Here is a 21,659-nt window from a genome sequence, read left to right on the forward strand (position 1 = left end):
TGCCGGGGACTCTGATTCACAGTTTCCCTCCGGTGCTTTCTCCCCGCGGCTCGTACAGGGAGGGAGAATAAAATAACTAAGAGTAGAAAGGAAGGGGAGGAAGGGATCTTAAATAATAAATGAGGGCTAAGTTTCCAGGGCTCCTGCGGGCAGCTCAGCTGAGCAGTGTGGAGGGCAGAGGCAGTGTTCCCCCCTGCACCCCCTTTTGCAAACATATGCCTGTGGAGTTGGGGGCAGGATCTGCCCAGGGGCACAGCACCAGGCCAGCCCACCATTCTGATCATTGCTGTCACCCTCCTGTCCCCATGGGTGAAAACTGGAGGGTGTCACAGTCCTGAGAGGGATCCCCTCTAGCGCAGACTATAATTAGCATCACCTGAGAAGCTGCTAATGAGGGCTGGTGATGATCTGGTTTTGCCACCCCATGGAGACACCTCCAAGGGGATGTGCCCTCAGCCTGGTCCAGGGGATGGGGCTGCCCCATGGCAGCAGTCAGGGATGGGACCCTCCAGCCATGGGAGTGCAGGTGTGGAAGCATTGGGGCCTGTCACAGACCTGTGACCCAGCCAGGTTGGCATGAGTGGGGGAGCAGTGGGATCCCCATAAATCAGTATAGGGGGAGAAGAGCATGCTGGGCTTTCTCCAAAGCCTTTCCCTCACCCCTCTCTTGATTTTGGGGCTGCAAGAAAAGTGGTGACCCCCACCAATTTAAGAGAAAATCCAGCTGTGGGGAATGTATGACCATGAGCTCATCCCCAGGGCTGAGATATGGAGGAGCTCAGCTCCATCCGTGCAGCCGAAGGTGCACCCCCCATCCCCAAAGCAACGGGACCGTGGTGCATCCCATCGGGGGAGTCTCGTCCTGCCCACCCCCTCGGCCTGGGCTCCAGGGTGGCACGGGATGAAGCCCAAACCCTGCAACCTGGTCTCAAGACACGCAGCTTTCGACATTCCCAGCAGCTTCCACAAGATGGACCTCGGAGCGAGAGGAGGTGCCGGGCAGGGGAACCCATCCCATCCCCTGTCCCATCCCATCCCGTCCCGCCTGCTCCCGCCGTGCCAGCCGGAGGAGGCTCAGAGTCCGGCCAGGCGAGCCCTGCCATGGCACGGCCCCCCGGGCTCTGCCTGCTGGCCTTGCTGGGGCTGGGGCTGGGGGCGGGGGGCTCCCCTGCCTGCTGGGACCCCCGGGGGCAGCCCCGCCGCTGCATGCCCGTCTTCGAGAACGCCGCTTTCGGCCGGGCAGCCCAGGCCACCAACACCTGCGGTTCACCCCCCGAGGACTATTGCCTGCAGATGGGTGCCCGCCACGCCAGCACCCTGTGCCACCGCTGCGATGCCACCGACCCCCGGCTCCACCACAACGCCTCCTTCCTCACCGACTTCCACAGCCAGGAGGAGAGCACCTGGTGGCAGAGCCAGTCCATGGCCTTTGGCATCCAGTACCCCAACTCTGTCAACATCACCCTCCACCTGGGTAAGTTCTGGTGAGGGGCACCGGCAGCGGGTGCATGGAGACCCGGGTGCGTGGTTTGGGGGGGGGGGGGACGCTGGGTGCTCCTTTAGCTCTTGGTTAAAGACAGGACCCTCCTCAGGGCTTTTAGGGAGTGCAAAGAGGGAGAGCCCCTCTGCAAAGTCATTGGGGAGGGTCTGCCCCATCCATCAGCCCAGAACTGGTCCCTTGTGGGGTGAGGATGCCAGTGGCAGTGCTCATCTGTGCCACTTCTGTGCCTCGGGTGCCTGCTGTTCCACTCCTCCAGGGCTGCTTTTTACCCATTATGCAAGTTTGTGGAGCAAGATGTGGTGGGGAGGGAGGCACAGGACCCCCTGGAAGAGCCTTGCTACTGGGGTGAGCACTGAGCCGTGGTGTTTCACCCCTGTGCCTGCTGAGGATGCCCATTACTTTTTGGGGGGACAGAGCCCTTCACACACCGTGCAGCCCTGGTGGGTTTCTCCAGCTGGGATCCAACCTTCTACATTTTTAATACCGTGCAAGCTGCCTGCTTGGAGAGTACTTAAACCCACGGGGCATGCCTGGCATTTTAAAAAGGTTTTTTAATTTTTTCCTGCCATCTAAACTATCCTGGCTATTGACCAGCACTGTAAAATCTTCATTCCCTGCCGTCTCCTGCCATCTGCATGCCAGGGGAGGTTAGTGGAGGGGCTGCAGCTGGAACTGGTGAGGGGACACACTGGTGTGGCACTGAGCTGGGACGGTGGAAGGTCTGTGGGTGCCCCAGCAAGGGTGTGGGGGCTGCCTGGCTTGGTGGAGGTCGCAGCTTTCCCAGCCTCCTGCAAGCAGAACATCTGGTCCTCATCCCTCCGCCAGGGTTGGGTTTCCTGCTGGGCATGAGAAGAGATGCTGGAGGAGTCTGCTAGTCCTGCTCCTGGCTCCTGCTAGTCCTGCTCCTGGCTCCTGCCAGCTCTGTGGTGGGGATCTTGCTGGCCCCTTGCCCATCTAGAGCAGGCTGTCAAACCACCCCAAATTCCTTTGTGTTTGACCTGGAGCCTAGACAACCCAAATGCAACCTCCACAGCTGAACAAGAGACCACAAGTTCCTGTGCTAGCCAGTGCCCCCTCCACTGCACGTGACTTCCAACTGGGATTTTCTTCTCAGCATCCAGCACTGGAAGCTGGTGGCCACCTCAGGGGTGGCTAAGTCAGTTTGTGGCCACCAGTCTGGACTTGGCACTTGGATATGTGTGGGCTTGCACAACCCAACCTCCCCATACCTTGGGACTTGCTTCCCAGTCTCTGCCTTTCTCCTGGCTTTTCCAGGCTCCTCTGCAGACCATGTTGCAGCTGCACTTGGGTTTCCAGTGGATTCCTGTCTAGTCTCTGTGATTGCCTTGCTGTGTCTGTCTCCTATAGTGCTACACCAAGCTCATCTTCAGTCCTAGTGCCCTTTAATGGGCTGGGCCCCATTCTTGTCCCAGCTGCAAGACCTTTCTATTGGTACCTTCATGATTTCACTTGGGTTATGAAGGAAAAGCCCAACCAGCCCCTGCAGCCCCACGGGACACGGCCCAGGATGAGTTCTTGCTTGTGAGCTCCACTGAGTAATTGGTTTTTCAAACCCACCTAGCATGTCCCTGCCAGCCTGTTAATCTTGCTCAGCCCCAAGTCAGACATCTTGTAGGTTCTGCAGCGTGGTTACCTGGGGAGCTTATTAAATAAGATATCAAATGAGTTGGACAAGACCTGTGTTTACCTGCATGCTGTTGATTGGCATTAATTAGATTATCCCCCTTTAAATCTGGTTTCTCTGTGAGGTTTCAGCTGTGCTATTACAGTGGGTTGGACTTGGAGCAGATCAATAGTCCCAAGTGCCCGTGGCCATTGCATTTACCCTGTCAGGGAGGAACCCAAAATATTCACAGCTTGCAAAGGCAGCAGGCACCTCAGGTAGCTCTCTGAATTAGGGGTATCTGACTCTGATTTTCCTGTGGGATAGAGTGAGCTCCTGGAGCTGAGGTGTCTGTAGGGGAGAGGGGGAGGCAGAGGTGGCTGGGAACATGTAGGTGACATGACTGTCCTACACGTTCCTCTCTAAACTCCTCTGCCTGGAGCCCCCAGCATGGTATGAGTTGCAGTTTGATCTCTGCAGGAGATGGGTGAACATGTTCTTTGGAGGACACCAGAGCTGGAAAAGCATTCCAGGGGTCCTGGTGCCACCACCCCCACCCTCAGCCACCTGTGCAGCCTCCTGGTGTCCCCACCTCACTGCACGCCCGGCCTGGGGACATGTCACACCTTCCTGAGCAGGAAAGAGGAGACAACCAGTCTGGGTTATTTGCTGTTTTGGTTTGGTTTTGTTTTCCTCTAAGTAGAATTTGGCTGATGAAAAATGCCTGTCTGGGAAAAGCACGTGCTCCCTCGGGATGATTCCCCAGGGCAGCAAGTCTCCTACATCCCAACTGGAGGCACCACTCAGCCCACCCCCCAGTCCAGCCCACCCTGTTTATTGACCTAGCACTGGGCTCCCTTCCTCTCCCAGAGGAAACTGTTCCAGGAGGTGATGGCCCTGACCTTGCTCTTTTGGTAGAGGTCCCTCCGGGACCCTGCTGTCTGGGAACGGGCGCCTCCAGCGTCGCCAACCCGGAGAGATCCCAGAAGGAACTTGGGGGGGTGAAGCACAGGGTAGTGCAGTGGCAGCCTGTAGAAGTGCCCTTCTTGGCCTCCATCACCTCTGTGTGGGCTGTGAGTGGGTCTGTCCCCCACCCCAGGCCCTTGGCCGGGTGCTCCCTGCATCCCTGATGGGAGACAGCTGCTGTTCCCAGCGCCGGTAGCCCGGCTGCCTCAGCTCCCCCGCAGCAGAGTCGCAGCACACATGCGACAGTATTCATATGGGCCTAATTAAAGGCTTGTTTTCCTAGTCCCGGAATAACCCCTCTAACATTCCCAACTCATTATCTTTTCAAATAAAGCCAAAACCTTGCAGCTAATTGTTTTGTGCTGTAAGGAGCGGTGCTGTTATGGAGCAATCCAGTCTTTGAGCTGGTCCTTCATCTCTGGCAATTAAGCGGTTCTGATGTTCACTTTGGTGTTTTCTTTCCCCCTTTTTTGCTAATTCTTTCAAGCACTTTCAGAGCTGTGTCAGCTGCCCGGGGGATTGGCGGCCTCTCTTTGTCTTCCTGCCAGCAGAGACGGCAGCGATGCTGGGTCCCAGCACACAGCTCCCTGGGAAGAGACTGGGCTTGGCCCTTTCTATCTGCCCATCCCTGTGGTCCTGCTGCCCCAGGGATGCTCCTCAGTGCCGTGGGCCTGACTCTTCTGCCCTGGCTGCTGGTTTGAGCTTGGTTTTGCAGCAGCTCCTTCTCCATCCAGCCCTTCCAAGTGCATCCATGGAAGGGATGGGTGGCTGTGGTGGGGTGAGAGCCCACGTGAGGCTGGACGGGGTTTGGGCTGCAGCAAGGAGGAGCTGGGTAAGGGCAGCTGGGTGGTGGTTTCTGCTTTGCACAAAGAAGCCCCTTCTTTTAGCTGTGCTGGGAGAGGTGGGATGTCAGCAGCCACGCCGGATGGGCTGCTGGGACATCAGCCCCGGCACGAGCCGTGGTGGCCATCAGGCAAGGGTGATGGTGTGGTGTGGATCCATTCCCAGGCAAAGCCTACGAGATCACCTACGTGAGGCTGAAGTTCCACACCAGCCGCCCCGAGAGCTTCGCCATCTACAAGCGCAGCTGCCCCGAGGGGCCCTGGGTGCCCTTCCAGTTCTACAGCGCGTCCTGCGAGAAGACCTACGGGCGGCGGCAGCGGCAGTACCTGCGGCCGGGGGAGGACGAGCAAGTGGCCTTCTGCACTGATGAGTTCAGCGACATCTCCCCGCTCAGCGGGGGCAACGTGGCCTTCTCCACCCTGGAGGGACGGCCCAGCGCCTACAATTTTGATGGGAGCCCCGCGCTGCAGGTGCTGTCACAGGGCAGGAGGGGGGCGGGAGGATGGTCCCTCCCAGGGTTGGGTGCATGAAGGCAGCCACCCAGGGGAATAGTGCCTGTGGTGCCCTGCACACCCATAGGAGAGGGTACAGGGTGGTGAGCTGGTGGCCCAGATCCTTCACCAAGGATCCTTCCCCTGTGTCTCCTGCAGGAGTGGGTGACTGTCACTGACCTGCTCATCTCCTTGAACCGGCTCAACACGTTTGGGGATGACATCTTCAAGGACCCCAAGGTGCTGCAGTCATACTATTATGCCATCTCTGACTTCTCTGTTGGTGGCAGGTGAGGTGCAGCCAGAATGGGGGGAGGGCACCAGGAGGGAGACATTTCCAGGGTTGGGGCAGGTACTCCCCCCATGGTCTTGTTTGAATTGTGGTTTTGGGGCAAACTGCTCAGATGTGGCTTCCTCCACCTGCAAACTGGGGCTGGCGGTGCAGAGATGGGTGATGAACCCTTTGAGCTGTGCATGAGGGAGGTCTTTTCCCCACAAGCCCCCTCTGTTTGCCACCAGCTGTATTTGTTTTGCCACCCATGGCTTTTAGTGGCAGTGGGATTCTTGTTGCTCCTCCTGTGACCCTGCTTGGGACAGTAAAAGAGGGTTCACAGGGTGCCAGCAGAGAGATGTCTGAAAGCTGGTGAAGGAGCTTGGAGTCTGCATGGTCACAGCCTGAGCAGCTGCTGGTGGGATGGAGGACTGATGTGGGACAGAGACATTGGTGGCACCTGCTCAGTGCTCCCCAAGGGTTGCACAACAGGTACCCGTGAGAAATCCTCCATCCTGGTGAGAGCTGCCTCTGCTGAGCAGCAGGGTCAGGACTGCTCCCAGCCAGCCAGCAGCCCCCATCGCTCTCACCCCACCCCTCAGGCCCTGCAGCTGCAGTTGGTTGCCACCTCACATGGGCCACCCTCAGAGTGTCACCTCCCAGCTGGCCGGGCCAGGAGCGCCTCAGGGACGTGGTGGGTGGCCTTGACACCGGCACAGCCCGAGATGCTTTCTGCCCCACAGCCACCCCAGGAGAGCTGGCTTGACAGCGGGACCACATGCTGCACAGCTCAGGATCACCTTGCTGTCAGCTGCTGGTGCTCAGGGGGCTCATCCCCGCACTGGGGGTCTCACTGCAGGTGCAAATGCAACGGTCACGCCAGCGAGTGCGCCCCGGACGAGGCCGGGCAGCTGGTCTGCGTGTGCCAGCACCACACGGCCGGCACCGACTGCCAGCATTGCCAGCCCTTCTACCAGGACCGGCCCTGGGCCCGCGGCACCGCCGAGGCTGCCAACGAGTGTCTCCGTGAGTACCCCCCGGGCTGGCTCCGTGGGTGCCCCCCGGGCTGGCTCCGTGAGTGCTCCCCGGGCTGGCTCGGTGGGTGCCCCCCGGGCTGGCTCCGTGCTCACGCTGTGCGGCCGGGGCTGCGCTGCTGCTGCATCGGCTTGTCCCTCAGCTCCTGCGGGAAGAAGGTGCCTGCTCCATTTTGCAAAGCTGCTCTGGGCAGGGAGGGAGGATTTGCACCTCAGGCCCCCCCCCCCCTTCACAGCATCACCCCAAGGACATCTCCTTACCGTGCACAGAGTTGCACCCACCTCTGCTGCCAACGACAGAGGCGTTGCTGAAACTTCACGCTGCTGAGCTAAGCAGCCCCTCTGGCCCATCCAGCTCCCCCCCCGGACATTGCGACCCTGTCGCCCCCGGGTGCCAACCACCCCCCCCGTCTCCCTCCCCTCCTCCAGCTTGCAACTGCAGCGGCCGCTCGGAGGAGTGCTTCTACGACCGGGAGCTGTACCGCCGCAGCGGGCACGGCGGCCACTGCCGCAACTGCCGGGACAACACGGCCGGGCCCCACTGCGAGCGCTGCCGGCAGAACCACTATCGCTGGGAGCCGCGGGCAGCCTGCCAGCCCTGCCACTGCCACCCCGCAGGTGCGTGGGGCTCTCCCCAGCCGGGCTCTGCTGCAAAAACCCCTGCCCTAGGCGGGCTGGGCTAGGAGGGATGGTTTTTGGTCGGTTGTCCCTTGCCTGGCGTGTCCCCGAATGGGGTTGAGCCTCAGGTCTGGCCGGGGTCCCTGCAGGCTCCCTGCAGCCCCAGTGTGACAACTCGGGGACCTGCCTCTGCAAAGCCAACGTGACGGGCTGGAAGTGTGAGCGCTGCAAGGAAGGCTACCACAGCCTCAGCGAGGGGGGCTGCAGGTGAGGAGAAGCCCAGCCCCAGGCAGGAGCAGTGGGATGGCACCAGGGCTCCTCTCACCCCCTCATCTCACCCCATCCAGACCCTGCACCTGTGACCCTGCAGGCAGCGTGGGCACCTGTGACCCCAACACGGGGCATTGCACCTGCAAGGAGAGGGTGGAGGGACACCTGTGCAACAGGTAAGCACCATGGGATGGGGCTGGAACATCCCAAACCCTCTCCAAGCTGGTGCCAATGCCAGGGCTTGGTGGCCGATGCAAGGCAGGCATCTTCCCTCCTGTGGGGCATTGCTGCTTCCCAAGCCCCTACACACCACCCATCACATGGGCTTTGCAATTCCTGGGGGATTGCTGCCTGCACAGGCCCTGGCTGGCTGGTGAGGCCACGGGGCTGCATCCCTCTGGACCGCTGAGACTGGGCTCCCTCAGACCTGCCACCAGCATCCCCCTGGGATGCTGCTGTGGCCCCCATGGCTCTGCCAGCCCCATGCCATGTACCCCTGTTTCCTCCCCATGCCCAGGTGCCAGCCAGGCTGGTTTAACCTACAGCCTCACAACCCTGCTGGCTGCACCAGCTGCTTCTGCTACGGCCACTCCACTGCCTGCACGGCTGCAGGTGGCTACGAGGTGACACACATCAGCTCTGACTTCAGTCAAGGTACCAACCTCCTAGCTCTCGGTGAAATGGAGGGCAGAGCTGTGCCAACTCCAGCCACAAAAATTCAGCAGTTTGGGAAATCTGGGACTGAGCATCCCCCTTTGGGGCTGACTGGTGGTGATGGCTGAGGGTGATTTCTCTGACTTGCTTCTGTTTTGCTGTTAAACTTCTGCTTTTGCCCCCAGCTCTGTGGGGATGAGGTCCCTCCATACCAACCTGCTTCTGGGGCTGTGCTTGGCTCAGGGAGGGCTGCAGGGCCAGGCACAGCCATCTCACCACACCAGGGACTGCAGAAGCCCTAACAAGCAGCTCAGAAAGATAAAACCAAAAAGAACAGAGGCTGGTGGGAACTTTCCCCTTTACTCTCTCCTCTCCCTTTCCTCGGCTGGAATGAGGCAGGGCAGACAGGGCCCCGGGGAGCGGGTTGGGGTGCTCCAACCCAGCTACAGTCGGGGCTGTGCTCGGCAGGGCTGGATGTGTGCGGGATGCTCGGGGAAACCCTGCCATCTGCCGCACAGCCCGACGTGTGCAGCCCCGGCTGCGGGCTCCCACCACGGTCCCCGCCCACCAGGACCCCCCGTCCGTGTCCCACCGAGGTACAGGCACCCATGGCGGGCAGCCCGGCCCCCTGCCTTGCCTCTACCCCAGCGGGGGGCACACGCCAGCCGGCAGATGGATGCTGATGTGCCTGCCGGTTTATCCTGATTGCCTTTAAACGGCGCTGCAAAGCCCCTGTGCTGCTGTTTGTCTTCCGTGGCCTTGAAACGGAGCCAGGCTTTAAAGCGAGTCTTTTCCACCCTTCACGCAGCCAGTTTGGGGCTGATCCTTTAGGAAGGGGTTTGGCAGAGCCCTGGGCTGTGTTGCAAAAGCCTCAGCACAGCCACCCACCTCCCTACAGCCCTGCTCCCCAAAAGCTCTGATCCACAGCTGAGCTGGATCAACTTGGGAGTTTCCTGTGCTGGGTGAAAGGGTCCCAGTTTGGGATCATTTGATAACCGAGCTGGGGAGGGATTTCCAAGTATTCATCCTGCAGGTGTCTGGGGCTGCAAGAAATAACTGACCCTGGGGATGGGGGCAGGGGGAGGCAGTGGAGCTTATTTCCAAAGGAAATCAATTTAATGCAATTACACCCTGTCTCTCCCTGGGCTTCCTGTGTTCTCCAGCCCATGGTAATGTTGGAACCATAGCATATACAGGGGGGCAAAAGTTTAAAGATAATAATTTCCTCCATATCTAAGAAAATAAACAGATGGGGGAGCAAGCAGGGCCTCTCTCCAGCAATGAGAGTGCAGAGCTGGAGCAGAGCAGGGTCTTAAAAAGTGCCAGCCCCTTAAAAAGACCCTGGAGAGTCTGAGGAGGAGGGACAGACCCCTCAAAAGCAGCACCCTGGTGGTGCAAGCTGGTGGGGACTCGTTGCTCCTTTCTCCTGTGCACTGCCACCGTGTGCTGTCAGCAGGGCTGGAGGGCTGGGCTGCCACAGCGCCGGGCACCGGGGACCTGCCCCTGCGCTGGGCTGGTGGGGAGATCGTCACCGAGCGGCACGGGGAGGAGCCGGTGGATTTTCTGGCACCAGGTATTGTGTGTGCCAGGTTCCTGGGGTCCTGCTCTGCCGTGGGAGGACCCCCAGTGTTCTCATGGGACATCCCATCCCTCTAAGCTGGTGCATGAGGCACTGGACTTCCATCCCGGAGCTGAATGTGTTTTGATAACACAAGGCAGTGGGGGGGACCAGGGTGGTGGGCTGGGACCCCGGGGGGGCAGGGTGGAGCTGGCCCTACTCTAGGAGAGTGACCATGGCTCCTGGTGATGCTGGTGGGAATAGGACCATGCAGAGGTACATCTATGTCCTACAGATTCAGCTTCTCTTTCCCCTCACAGAGAAGTTTCTGCAGAACCAGCGTCTCAGTTACGGGCAGCTCCTGTCCTTGCTGCTGGGAGTGGAAGGGAATGGGATGGGGAAGGAGACTGGGGTGCCCCTGCTCCATGTGCAGCTGGTGCTGGAGGGTGAGGGGATGGAGATCACCATGTCCAGCAGCGAGAGCCATCCCCAGCATGGAAAGCAGGCTGTCACCTTCAGGTACCCATCACGGCATTCTGGGGAGCCTTGGCTGGGTTTGAGACACAGCGTGTCTGACCTTCCCTGAGCTGCCAGGGTTCAGCCCCACTCGCTCCCTTCAGGGATTTAACTGTGCCCCCATAACTGCACCCAGCCAAGCTGTCCTGTGGTGGGTGACTGTTAGGCTGGCCCTGTCCTACATCCCCTGCTCCTTCTCCAACAGGCTGCACGAGGCAGAGGAGGGTGCTGAGCCTTTGTTGTCAGCCTTCAGCTTCCAGCGCCTGCTCTCCAACCTGACTGCCCTCCGCCTCCGCGTGAGCCATGGCCCTGTGCCAGGTGGGTGGCTCATGCAATGTCCCCATGGGGACCAAGCTGGGCTGGGGACATCAGGGCAGCATCAGGCTCTCAGGGATAAGAGGGTTTCCTGGGGTAGGGGCTGGCTTCTCTCTGTAAACAACCCTGGGCTCTTTTAGGAGGAATTTTCTGCAAGGGTCTCCTGTGCCTGTTTGGAGCATTTCCAGGCAAGATGGAGAGAGCAGGGCAACGCACCATCCCACCCTCACGCTGCTCTCCCCTTTTGCAGGCAGGCTGTCCCTGAGCCAGGTCCAGCTCATGTCGGCTCGCCCCGGGCTGGGCTTGCAGGCAGGCTGGGTGGAGGAGTGCACGTGTCCCCTGGGCTACACCGGGCAGTTCTGCCAGTCCTGTGCACCTGGCTTCAAGAGGGAGATCCCCTTTGGCAGCCCATTCAGCAGCTGTGTACCCTGCACCTGCAACCAGCACGGGGACTGTCACCCCCTCACAGGTGTGTACCCCCCAGGCCCTTTACTCATCCCGTCACTGCGTGCACAGGTGACAAATCTCCATCTTTGCTTGTTTCTGAGGGATGAAGGAAACCATCCGTGAGGTTGTGGTACCCAGAACTTGGAAGCTGGATTGCTTGGCTGGTCATAGGGACTGGGCTCGTAACTGCAGACACAGAGATAATTAGTGAACTGCAAGAACTGTGGTAATTTATTATATGAGGGGCATCTTTCATAGTACTTTATGACTTGAAAGGAGGAGAAAGGCAGGGTGCTGGTCCTCAGAGGAGTGGGGAGGCAGGATTGAGGCAGAGGGTTTTGCCACAATGGGTCTTGCAGGCTGCATCCCTGCCAGAGTTTTAGGGGAGGGCTGGGCACAGCCCTGGTGCCTGCAAACTGAGGTGAACCTGAGCAGAGAAACAGGTAAAAGAACAGGAAAATACAGCAGTGCCCAGCTTGTGAGAAGGCACCAGAGGATCCAGCTCTCGTGCTGCCAGCCCAAGGCCTGCTCTGCCTCCAGGTCCAGCTCAGTGGTGCATGACTACAGCAGAGACTGTGGCTTGAAGGGAAGAAAAAGCAAAACCCAAGTTTTCAGGGCAGTGTGGCTGTGTCTGGGGTGGTTCACAGGGTGTTGTCTCTCCCCTCTCCTGCCAGGCAATGTGTCTAGATGGTTTTTGTTGGGGACAGGGGGCAGGACTGCAAATCCAACCCCTGCCCTGGAGCTTGAGGCAGCTGTATGAATCCAGCAGCAGCCTGGCTGTCAGCCCGGGGAAAGGCAGGGCAGAGCCATGCGGGGCTGCTGAGCTGCTGCCTCGCTCTCCACCCGGGCCTGCAGAAAGCAGCAGCTCTGATGGGTGCTGAGAAGAGTTCGGAAATGAGATGGTGCTTTGGGTACCCAGACGGAGCCCCTGGGACTCCTTGCTGCTGGCTTCCCTCAGGGAGGAGTGACAATCGTGTACGGCAGGGATGGAAAGGGCTGGAAGTGGCATTTTGCTCAGCAAGTGCCCCTGCCCTGCCAGCGGGAGCACAGCAGCAGCCCTGCAGACTCACCCTCATCTCACGGAGCCGGGGCTGGGGCCCCCGACCACACAATCCCCAGGGCTGGGGCCAGGCTTTTGATCTACCAGTCCAAGCCAGCCCACATGTTTCCTTTCATTTATTTTTCCACTCCTTCACGCTACTCGCTTTTCCTTTCTTTTCCATCATCCGGCTTTGCCTGGATGTGGGGAAAATGGAAAAATACCCATTCCCTCCTGCACAACCTGCCTGGTATGACCCAACCCCACTAATCAAGGGGCAAAAATCCTCCTCCTCCTCCTGGCTCCTTCTTTCTCTCCAGTCAAGCAGAGCATCTGCCTGGAGGTGGGGGGGGGACTCCCTGAGCATCCTTCCTCCTCCCAGCTGATTTTGGAAGACCGTGACTCACCGGCTGGGCTCGCCAGGAGACGCTGTCTCCCCGCTGGGTGCCGGGTGGCTGTTTGTGTTTTCCATGACAAGCTAGAAACGAGGGGCCTCGTGGCTGGGCTATGTGTTGTCCATTATCGCAGGCGCCAACGGACTCGGTGCACGTCGGCGGTGCTGCCTGCCCGTGCCAGCCCTGCCTTGTCCCTGCGCCACTGGGGAGCACGGGGCTGGTACTGGGACCCCAACACCCTCTCCCAATCCTTCTCCCTTAAGCAAGGATGAAGAAGGGAGGGGAAATGTTCTGAGTCCTGGTTGGGGATGTGCAATCTCAGCCTGATCCTTGGCAGAGTTGTGCATCCCTCTCAGTACCCGCAGTGTTCCACACTTGGCTCCTCATCCCTCCTGCAGTTCCTGCTGTTACTCGGGGCTGGGTTTTTGCAGATCCTCAGCTCCACTCTCCTCCTTGCAGGGCACTGCCAGTGCTTGCACAACACAGAAGGTCCTTCCTGCGAGCGCTGCAGCCCCGGGTTTTATGGCAACCCCTTCATAGGACACTTTGATGACTGCAAGCCATGTCCCTGTCCCGACCACTCGCCCTGCACTGAGATGCCCAGCAGTGGGGAGGTGGTCTGCACCCACTGCCCCCCAGGGCAGAGAGGTGAGGCTGGGTGTGGGTGGGCGAGGGGGCTGCGGGCAGTGCCAGCACAGCCAGACCCTTCCCAACTTTTCATCTTCCCCAGGAAAACGCTGTGAGCTGTGCGACGATGGGTTTTTCGGGGACCCCCTGGGGCAGAGGGGTCCCGTGCGCCCCTGCGTCCCCTGCCAGTGTCACGGGAACGTGGATCCCAACGCCGTGGGGAACTGTGACCCCGTGTCCGGCCGATGCCTGCGCTGCCTGTACAACACCACAGGAGAGCACTGTGAGAGGTGTCAGCCGGGCTTCTATGGGGATGCCATGGCTCCTGACCTTGCTGGGAAGTGTGCAGGTAACTACAAGCCCCATGGACTGGCCCTGCTCCTCCAGTTCCCACGGTGGCCAAAGCAGTGGAGGAAGAGGATGGCAAGGGGATGCCCAGTGTGTTCAGAGGCTGAGGGATGATCTGGGTTGGCCCCAAATGCTCATAAATGGCCTTTGGTCCCTTCCTCCACTGCCATCCTTCCCTGGAGATACCTCGGTCTGCAAGGGCTCAGCCTCTCCAAGCCCTGTTTGATGGGGGGACGTGGCCCTCCATGTTGTGGAGGTGCCCCATTCCCACTGTCCCATCTGCCAGCCCCATGTTGGGATGTAAGCAGCATTTTGTCTCCTGTAGCTTGTGATTGCAACCCCGATGGCTCAGCCCCAGGGCTGGATGGCTGTGATCCCAGCACAGGCCAGTGCCACTGCCTCCCACACGTGACGGGCAGAGCCTGTGGGCTCTGCCAGCCTGGCTACTACAACCTGCGACCTGCCGTGGGGTGCAAGAGGTACACGGGGGCAGAGAGAGGGGCTGGGAGGGGACAGCGGTTGCTCTGCTCTTTGCACACACGGCTCACTCACCACCCTCTCCACCCCTTGGTGACAGCTGCCAGTGCCACCCCACGGGGTCACGGGAGAGCGTGTGTGATGCAGTGACAGGGCAGTGCTCCTGCCAGCCGGGCGTCACGGGGAAGCAATGCGACCGGTGCCAACACGGCTTCTTCGGCTTCTCTGCCCGGGGCTGCCGAGGTAACAGGGAGGGGACAGCACCTTGGTCCCAAAACCAGGGCTGGCAGCTGCCACCTGACAACTTTCTGCCTCCCTTGTAGCCTGCAACTGCTCCCCGCTGGGGTCCCTCACCCCGCAGTGCCATGAGAACAGCACCTGCCTCTGCCACCCCGGCTTCACGGGCTACAAGTGTGACCGGTGCCAAGCCAACTTCTTCCTGGACCCCCCGAGCTCCCGCTGCCAGCAGTGTCCTGCCTGCTATGGGCTGGTGAAGGATGAGGTACAGCCCATGCTCTCCAAGGTGGGTGCAGCACCTCAGCCTCTGCGCTGCCTCACTGTCCCCCTTGTGTCCCCCCACATCTTGCCTGCAGGCTGAGCAGCTGAAGAACAGGCTGCAGGAGATGGAGGAATGGCTGCAGAAACCAGGCTGTGATGCCCACCTGAGCCAGCCCACTATGCTGGGAGATGCACCCCGGGGAGATGGGCTGCCCAGCCCTCACCTCCTGCAAGGTACTGGGGACAGCCCTTCTCTCCACCATGGGGGGAGCCCCATGTCACCCCCTGGAGACCTTCTGCTCCCACAGCATGCTGTGACATGTCGAGTGGGTGCAAGGAGGTCTCAGGTCAGCACTGGGCTCAGCACAGGTGATGGGGTGACTGGGAGGGGCAGGAGAGCTGGGGGGACCATGCCTTTTTGTGTAGATTGGGGCACCATGGGGATGCTTGTGCCCATGAGGTTTTGAAGCTGATGATGGGCATTACTGGGGGCTGAGCACATGGGGAGCTCTTTGGGTGCTGCAACCCTGGGTCCCTCCTGAGCACCAAGGAGGGACTGCCTTCCTCTTTCATTAGTAGGTAGAGACTCAGTGTTTGGGCAAGGAGCAGCCCCACAGGCAAGCAGGGAGCCCTGAGCACGTCTGTGGGCAACAAGCAGCTGCTTGTGCTGCCTGCAGGTGCCCGGGCTGCCCTCTTGGTGCAGGTGGGGCAGCTGGCAGGGGCACTGGCCACTGCCCAGGGCCATCTCAGCAATGCCAGCTGGGCCACCGGCTGCTCCAGTCATGGACCCCCCAAGACCTGTGTCCTGCTGTCGGAGATCAGGGCCCTGCTGCAGTCAACACAGCAGGAGATACTGGATGCTGCAGACACTCTGACTACCATGGTGAGGGCTTCCACCAGCCCTGGGCTCCTGGTGGGGGCTGGTGGCCATGCTGGGGGGGCAGTGGGATGTCCAGGACTGGTGGGGTGGGATGTGACCAACACTGTGGATGAGTGAGAAAGCCATGTGGGTGAGGATCTATTTCCTTTGCTTGCTCCTGTTTTCCAGCCTCCTCCAGCCCCTGGGGAGGTTCTCATTGATACTGGGCTGTTGGGATCTGGGAGTCCTTGCTCCCCACCAGAATCTCACTGGTGCTGTTTGTGTTTCAAGGAGATTCCCCAGGAAATCCCTCAGCAGCCCACGAACTGGAGCCGCCGGGCGCTGGAGGCACGGGTGCTGGCTGAGAGGTGTGAATTCCAGCCTGATCCCAGCATGTTCAGGCAGAGGAGTCTGCCTGCCCAGCTAGGCTGGGAGCAGGCAGGAATCCTGCCCAGGATGGCTGCTCCTGGCCCAGGAGGCTGGTCCTAATATCATCTCTCTGAGTGTCCTTGTCCCTGCAGCCACAGAGATGCTGCAGCGCAGGTGGAGGCGGTGGTGGGGCGAGCACTGCGTGCATCCAACAGCAGCTCCCAGCTCCTGCAGAGCCTGCTGGAGGGGAATGCGACGTGGGAGGTGCAGCGTGAGCTGGAGGCTGGGTGAGGGGCTGGCAGAAACGGTGGGCTGGCAGCAAGTGGGGGCGACAGGGCACTGCAGCCCCCTGTTTCCGGCCAGGTCCCTGTCACGGGACTCAGATGTGGTGGTTTTGCCCAACAGGGACATGACCGAGTCCCGTCAAACTCCTTGGACCACAGTGTTGCAAAGCAGGGAGGCAGGGTGCCCTGTGCTGCGGGACTTTCAGTCCCTTTTCCCCAGAGCTTCCACCTACACCCGTGTCTAGGGCCAGATCCCTGGAGCTGTCATCTCCATCTTTTAAGGGTCTGGAGGTCCCCGGGTGACTGCAAGTGTCCTGTCCACGTAGGTACGAGGAAATCCAGCGGGCGCGGGAGGAGCTGGGCGCTGGCGCGGCAGAGGTGGCAGCAGAGGCCAGGAGAGCTTTCTCCGCTGTGCAGCGGGCAAACGCCGACATGGCCGAGAAACTCCTGCAGGTGGCTGCGCTGGGGCAGGTGAGCAGTGTCCGAGCTATACAGCTCCTGCTCGCACCCCCCTCTTTACCTGCCCTGCCTCCCGGGTTGGGAGATGCTCTCATGGAGCCTTTGGCATCCCCGACCCCGCAGCAGGCGCTGCCGGCACAGGCTGCAGCCCTGGCACAGGACCTGGCAGCGCTGGAGCAGGCAGCAAAGGTGCAGGAGCCATCGGCTGGTCGGGCCATCGAGGCGTCCCGCAGGCTGGCAGCAGGACTGCAGCGGCAGCTGCAGAGGACTCGCAGCTTCCAGCAGGTGATTGCTGCTCAATTGAGTGGGTGTCCCTGCAAAGTAAGTGATGGGGGGGACTCCTTGTTCTAGCTGGAGCTGTGGGCATGCTGGGAGCATCTCTCTCCTGCCTCCACCCAGGGCTCAGAGGGGTGGGTGAGCCTCATCCCAGCTGCTCCAGTGACTGGAGGGATCATGCCTGCAGCCAGAAGGTTCTGGGAGACATCTCCCCTTGGGCTCCCAGATCTCCCAAGGAGCTTGCTTGCCAAGCTGGAGTGGGCTGGGACCCAAATTTCCTATCTGGGTGCAGCTCTTCTCCCCTCACTCCTGCTTTCCTCTCCCCAGCTGCAGGACCGGGCTGGCTCTGCCCACAGCACAGCCACCTCTGCTGTCTCACATGGAAAAGCCATGCTCTCCAACACAGAGTCCCTCCTGGCCAGCTTGGAAGGTAAAATGCACCAGCATTTCTGGTCACAGCTCAGCTCTCCCCATTCTGGCTCTGGATGCCAAGGGGAGAAAGAGACAGTTTGGTGGCAGCTGGGTTGTCCCCACAGGTATGAGGAAGGTGCTGGGACATCGGAAGGGTCAGGCTGCCCTGAGCAGGAGGATGACACATGTGCGGGAGAGGGCAATGGTGGAGGCCCAGAGAAGGATTAAACAGGCGGAGAAGACGTTGGGAAACTCCTTGTCCATCTCCACCACGGCCCGGAGGATGGCTGGGGAGGCTGAGCAAGTCTCTGGGGAGAGTGCCAAGGTCTGAGCAGAGGGGCTGTGGGGCATGGCTGGGCTGGCAGCCATCAGGGGCAGAGAGCTCCCAAATACAAACTCTGCTGTAGCTCCAGCACAGCCCATCCTTGTCTGCATGCAGACCAGGGGGATGCACCTGGCCAGAGTTCCAGCCCAGGAGCCATCCGAGGTCCTCCTACATGTCCCCAGGTGACTGTCCCCATCTCTATCCCTTTGCAGAGGGCACAGACTGTGCTGCAGGAGAGCAAGAAGGCCCGCAAGCACACCAGGCAGCTCACCATGCGTGCCAATGAGACCCAGAGGGAGCTCTCCCAGCAGGAGCGTATGGCTGAGAAGCTCAGGGAGGACCTGGAGGAAGCACGTAAGGTGAGTCAGGTCCCCTAGGGCAGGTTGTGTCCTTCAAAGCCTGGAAATGGCTTCGCCCACAGCCCAAAGCATAGGGAGTAACCTGGCTTCTGGGCTCCAGTGGATGGGGAATGCCTTGGAGACTGGGATCCCTTCCCATCTCCCATCCAGTCAAGGGTCAACAGTGTCCCTGATCTGGGTGTCTGTCTGTTTTGGAAGGTGGGGACAGAAGTGAGTGAGGTGGCAAAAAGCCTCCAGGAAGCCCGGGGCTCACTGATCGCAGACATTGAGACCTTGAACGACCTGCTGAGCAGCCTAGGTGAGACCCGGGGTGGGAGTGGGGTGCAGGCCCCCAGGGAAGGGCCAGGTGCCAGGGCCCAGGGCTCTCCTTCTTGCTCGTGCTGAGTCTCCTGCTTGGTGGCCATCCGGGCTGAGCTGGGAGCCCTTTGGGTGTGATTGCTCTGGATCACAGCAAAGCTTCTTGAGGACTCAAGGAAAGCCCTTGTGCAGAATGAATTGGGGCTTGCTGAATGTGTGTGCTTATGCCTGGTGTGGGGACACTGATCTCCCTTGGCATCTCCAGGAGCAGGGCTGGGTCAAGGGCTCAGTCCCTTTGGAGCTGAGAGAGGTGCTGGGCTGGGTTTACTCCTTGCTGTGGATGGTTTTGCTCCAGCTCACCCCTGCTTTAATCATCTGGGTACATTTCTGAGCACCACAGGACTCCTGCATCTGAGAAGTCTTGCAAAGGGGTAGAAATCATCACCCACCTGTAAGAGAGAGACATGCCCAGGCTCTCCCTGCAGCCACACTCCTGTTAGCTTCTCTGTCATCAGCTGGGAAGCTGCAATGCCTCCATGCCCCGCCACACCCACGTTTGTCTGGTGCTGAGGGTCTGAGCTCCCGGAGCATGTCCAGAGCCTCTCCAGCTCGGCTCTCTGCTTCTCATCCATGTCCTCTCCCCTTGCCCAGGCAACCTGGAGCAGGTCCCGCAGGCAGAGGCGGTGCTGAGCGCCGGGCGGCTGCAGCTGGAGCGGCTGTGGCTGCGCCTGGGAGCGCCGGGAGCCCTGGCTGGGCAGCTCAGCCTGCTGCAGCAGGAGGCTGCCCGGCAACGGGAGAAGATCCAAGAGTTTGAGAGCGACTTGGCCGAGATCCGGGCTGACAAGAAAAACCTGGAGGACATTGTGCGGAGCCTCCCTGAGAGCTGCTCGAAGTGACGGTGACGGGTCCCCGGCCACTGCCCCATCAGCTGCGTGCCACCCTGCACAGGGAACAGCAGAGCGAAGGACCCCCTGCCTTCACCAGTATTGATCTCTCCTGCTGCTCTTCACACTGCCCACGATCTCACACCCCAGGTCCTTATCTGCACCAGTTCAGGCTCTGTGTCATGACTACAGCCACCAGCTCTGTCCTCAGGGCAGGGGGACTACCAGCTACCAGGGACCACCAACGCTTCTGTATGGGAGAAAAAGGCATCACAGGGCTGGTTTTTCACCACGGAGTGAATGAAGAATGGTCACAGATCTCCTTCATGCTAGACACATCCCTCCATCCTTCCTGTGCCCGGAGCACTGGGGAGGGACAGCTTATCAAGTATGTAAAGTACCAGAGCTGTAACACCCAGCAGTTCTTCCTGCCCCAGGAATTAGAGGCTTTTGGATGCACGCTGGAAGCCAGTCCTGCTGCAGAGCACCCTGAACTCACCTGCTGTGGTCACAGAGGTACAAAGATGACTTGCAGAGAGTTGCTCACCAGAGGACATGCAGCTTGCCTGCTCCCTGGGGGAATGGGGCTCACAGTAGGGAGGGCTAAATTGGGAGCAAGCAGAAGCAAAGCTGAACCCTTCACCAGCTCCTGTCAGGCAAGTGGGGCACCCTCTGCTTGCTGCAGGGTAAGAGCAGCTCTGCTCTACTCAGCCAGGGTAGCACAAGGTTGCCACTGCCCACAGCTCTAGTCTTTCTGTCCTGTCCCAGCTCTGCTTGTCTTGCTGGATGTCACTAGGTCTGGCTCTACACCAGCCCAATTGCTGGCAGTCCCAGGGGTGGCAAGTGGGAGCTGCTTCACCCCCCAGACCCACATCAGCACTCACACACCCTGCCCACTGGAGAGGAGCTGGCTGGTGGCACCCGGCTGGCTGCACAGGGAGCAGCTGGACATGGCCAGCTCCTGCCAGTGTCACTCCCACTGGGTGGCAGAGGTCGGTGGCTGTTTTGCCTTTAAAGGAAAGGCATGTGTGTTCGCCCCGTGCTCCTGGGCTGGTCCATGGGGCCACGCAGGCACCAGAGCCAGGCCCTTGTTCAGCCCACCCTGTGCTGGCTGAGCCATGGCTCCAGGGAGCAGTTGAAGTCACTCTAGTAAGACCAGGAACAAGTCCCCAGGCTGGAGCCCTCTTCACTTTTTAACCTGTTTTACCTGTGCTCTTCTGCTCACAGTCCTGGAAATCAGGTTTGCTGAAGTCTTGTGTCAGGCTAGATGTAAAACTGTTGCCACAGGCACTAGATCCCCTCACAGTTGTCTCCAGTGGGTCCAATGTTCTGGAAGGACCACAGGGTTTTCCAACCATGACCAAACCCATCTCTCCCCTTATTCTGCACAAAAGCTGCCCAAGCAGTGGGGTGTCAGAATTATGATGCTGCAGGAGGGTAATGGCAGGAGCTCCCTTCTTGCTGCCCAAGGACAGCTCTGCAAAAGCAAAACCCTGTACCAGCAAGAGCACAGTGTGATTTGGCTCAGCCGAGAGGCAGGGAGCCACAGCCACTCACTGTCTCCCTGGGAATACAATTATATGTCTCCAATCAACACACAAATTTGCTGCTGTTACTGAAATGCCAAGCCTTGTGCATGCTGCTGAAGATGTGAGCCATCTTCCCTCCTGCTCTCCCTGGAATTCTGTTTTTTTTAGCTGGTGCCACCCACCTAGAGCTGTATCCATTAAAAATTCTTAATATAACACATAGCTGCCCATCTGCCTGAGTGCACGGCAGCAGGAGGGGCACACACTGTACCTGCACTTGCTGCTTTCTCAAAGAGCAGGGTAGGTGCACCCAGGGTTGAAATGTGGTTGGGCTCTGGGGTGGTCTGGCACAACTGTTTGACACTTTTAAAAAACACTTTAGTAGAGGTCTTCAAAGAAAGGTGTCTAGCTGAGATTGCAGGGGGGGTGAGGGGGCTGAGTGCAACCACCAATGTCAGATCTGCAACAGCTCAGTCATGTCTGTCCTGAGGTAGGTGCCTTTTCCTGCTGTTTGTGCTCCAGGGCTTATCCAGCACCCACTTGCAAGTTGTGCTATATCCCCTCCAAACAGCACCTTGCAAACCTGCCACTTCCCTGGGCAGCCTATCCCAGTGCCTGACAACCCTTTCAGTAAAGATTTTTTCCTAATATCCAACCTAGACCTCCCCTGGCACAACTTAAGGCCATTTCTTCTTGTTCTGTTGCTTCTTACCTGGGAGAAGAGACCAACCTCCCCTTGCTTCAACCTCCTTTCATGTAGTTGCAGAGAGCAACAAGCTCTCTTCTCAGCCTGCTTTTCTCCAGGCTGAACACCCCCGGTTCCCTCACCCACTCGTCTTAAGACCTGTTCTCCAGCCCCTCCTTCCTTGCCCTTCTCTGCCTCTCAACATCTCTTTTTCCCACCCAAAAAAACTGAACGCAGGCTTCGAGGTGCAGCCTCACCGGTGCTGGGGACACGATCCCTGCTCTCGTCCTACCCCTATCCATCCTATTCCCCACACAAGCCGGGATGCTGCTGGAATTCCAGTTCTCCAGCGGGAGCGGCTGCATCCCGCGGCGATCCCTGCAGGAGAAGCCCGGAGCGGGGCGGGCGCTGCCGAGGGGGAGGTTCCCGG

The 21,659-nt window shown here is 59.6% G+C and overlaps 1 protein-coding gene across 1 annotated transcript; it reads left to right on the forward strand.

Annotated features, from left to right (window-relative positions):
- Nucleotides 1-1,101: 1,101 nt before the first annotated feature.
- On the forward strand, nt 1,102-20,805 carry LAMC3 (laminin subunit gamma 3). The gene is made up of 28 exons (XM_051636891.1): nt 1,102-1,474; nt 5,100-5,404; nt 5,585-5,715; nt 6,556-6,722; nt 7,160-7,348; nt 7,498-7,615; nt 7,696-7,794; nt 8,136-8,272; nt 9,729-9,845; nt 10,151-10,349; nt 10,552-10,664; nt 10,912-11,130; nt 13,002-13,190; nt 13,273-13,518; nt 13,843-13,996; nt 14,095-14,237; nt 14,318-14,496; nt 14,588-14,726; nt 15,170-15,375; nt 15,643-15,719; nt 15,873-16,007; nt 16,331-16,475; nt 16,587-16,748; nt 17,067-17,169; nt 17,276-17,475; nt 17,688-17,834; nt 18,033-18,132; nt 18,783-20,805. Exons 1-28 carry the CDS (start codon nt 1,102-1,104, stop codon nt 19,025-19,027), a joined length of 4,737 nt encoding a protein of 1,578 aa, XP_051492851.1. The 3' UTR covers nt 19,028-20,805.
- The last annotated feature ends 854 nt before the right edge of the window (nt 20,806-21,659 follow it).

This window comes from Apus apus, chromosome 19, assembly GCF_020740795.1.
Source record: "Apus apus isolate bApuApu2 chromosome 19, bApuApu2.pri.cur, whole genome shotgun sequence".
Taxonomy (NCBI): Eukaryota; Metazoa; Chordata; class Aves; order Apodiformes; family Apodidae; genus Apus; species Apus apus.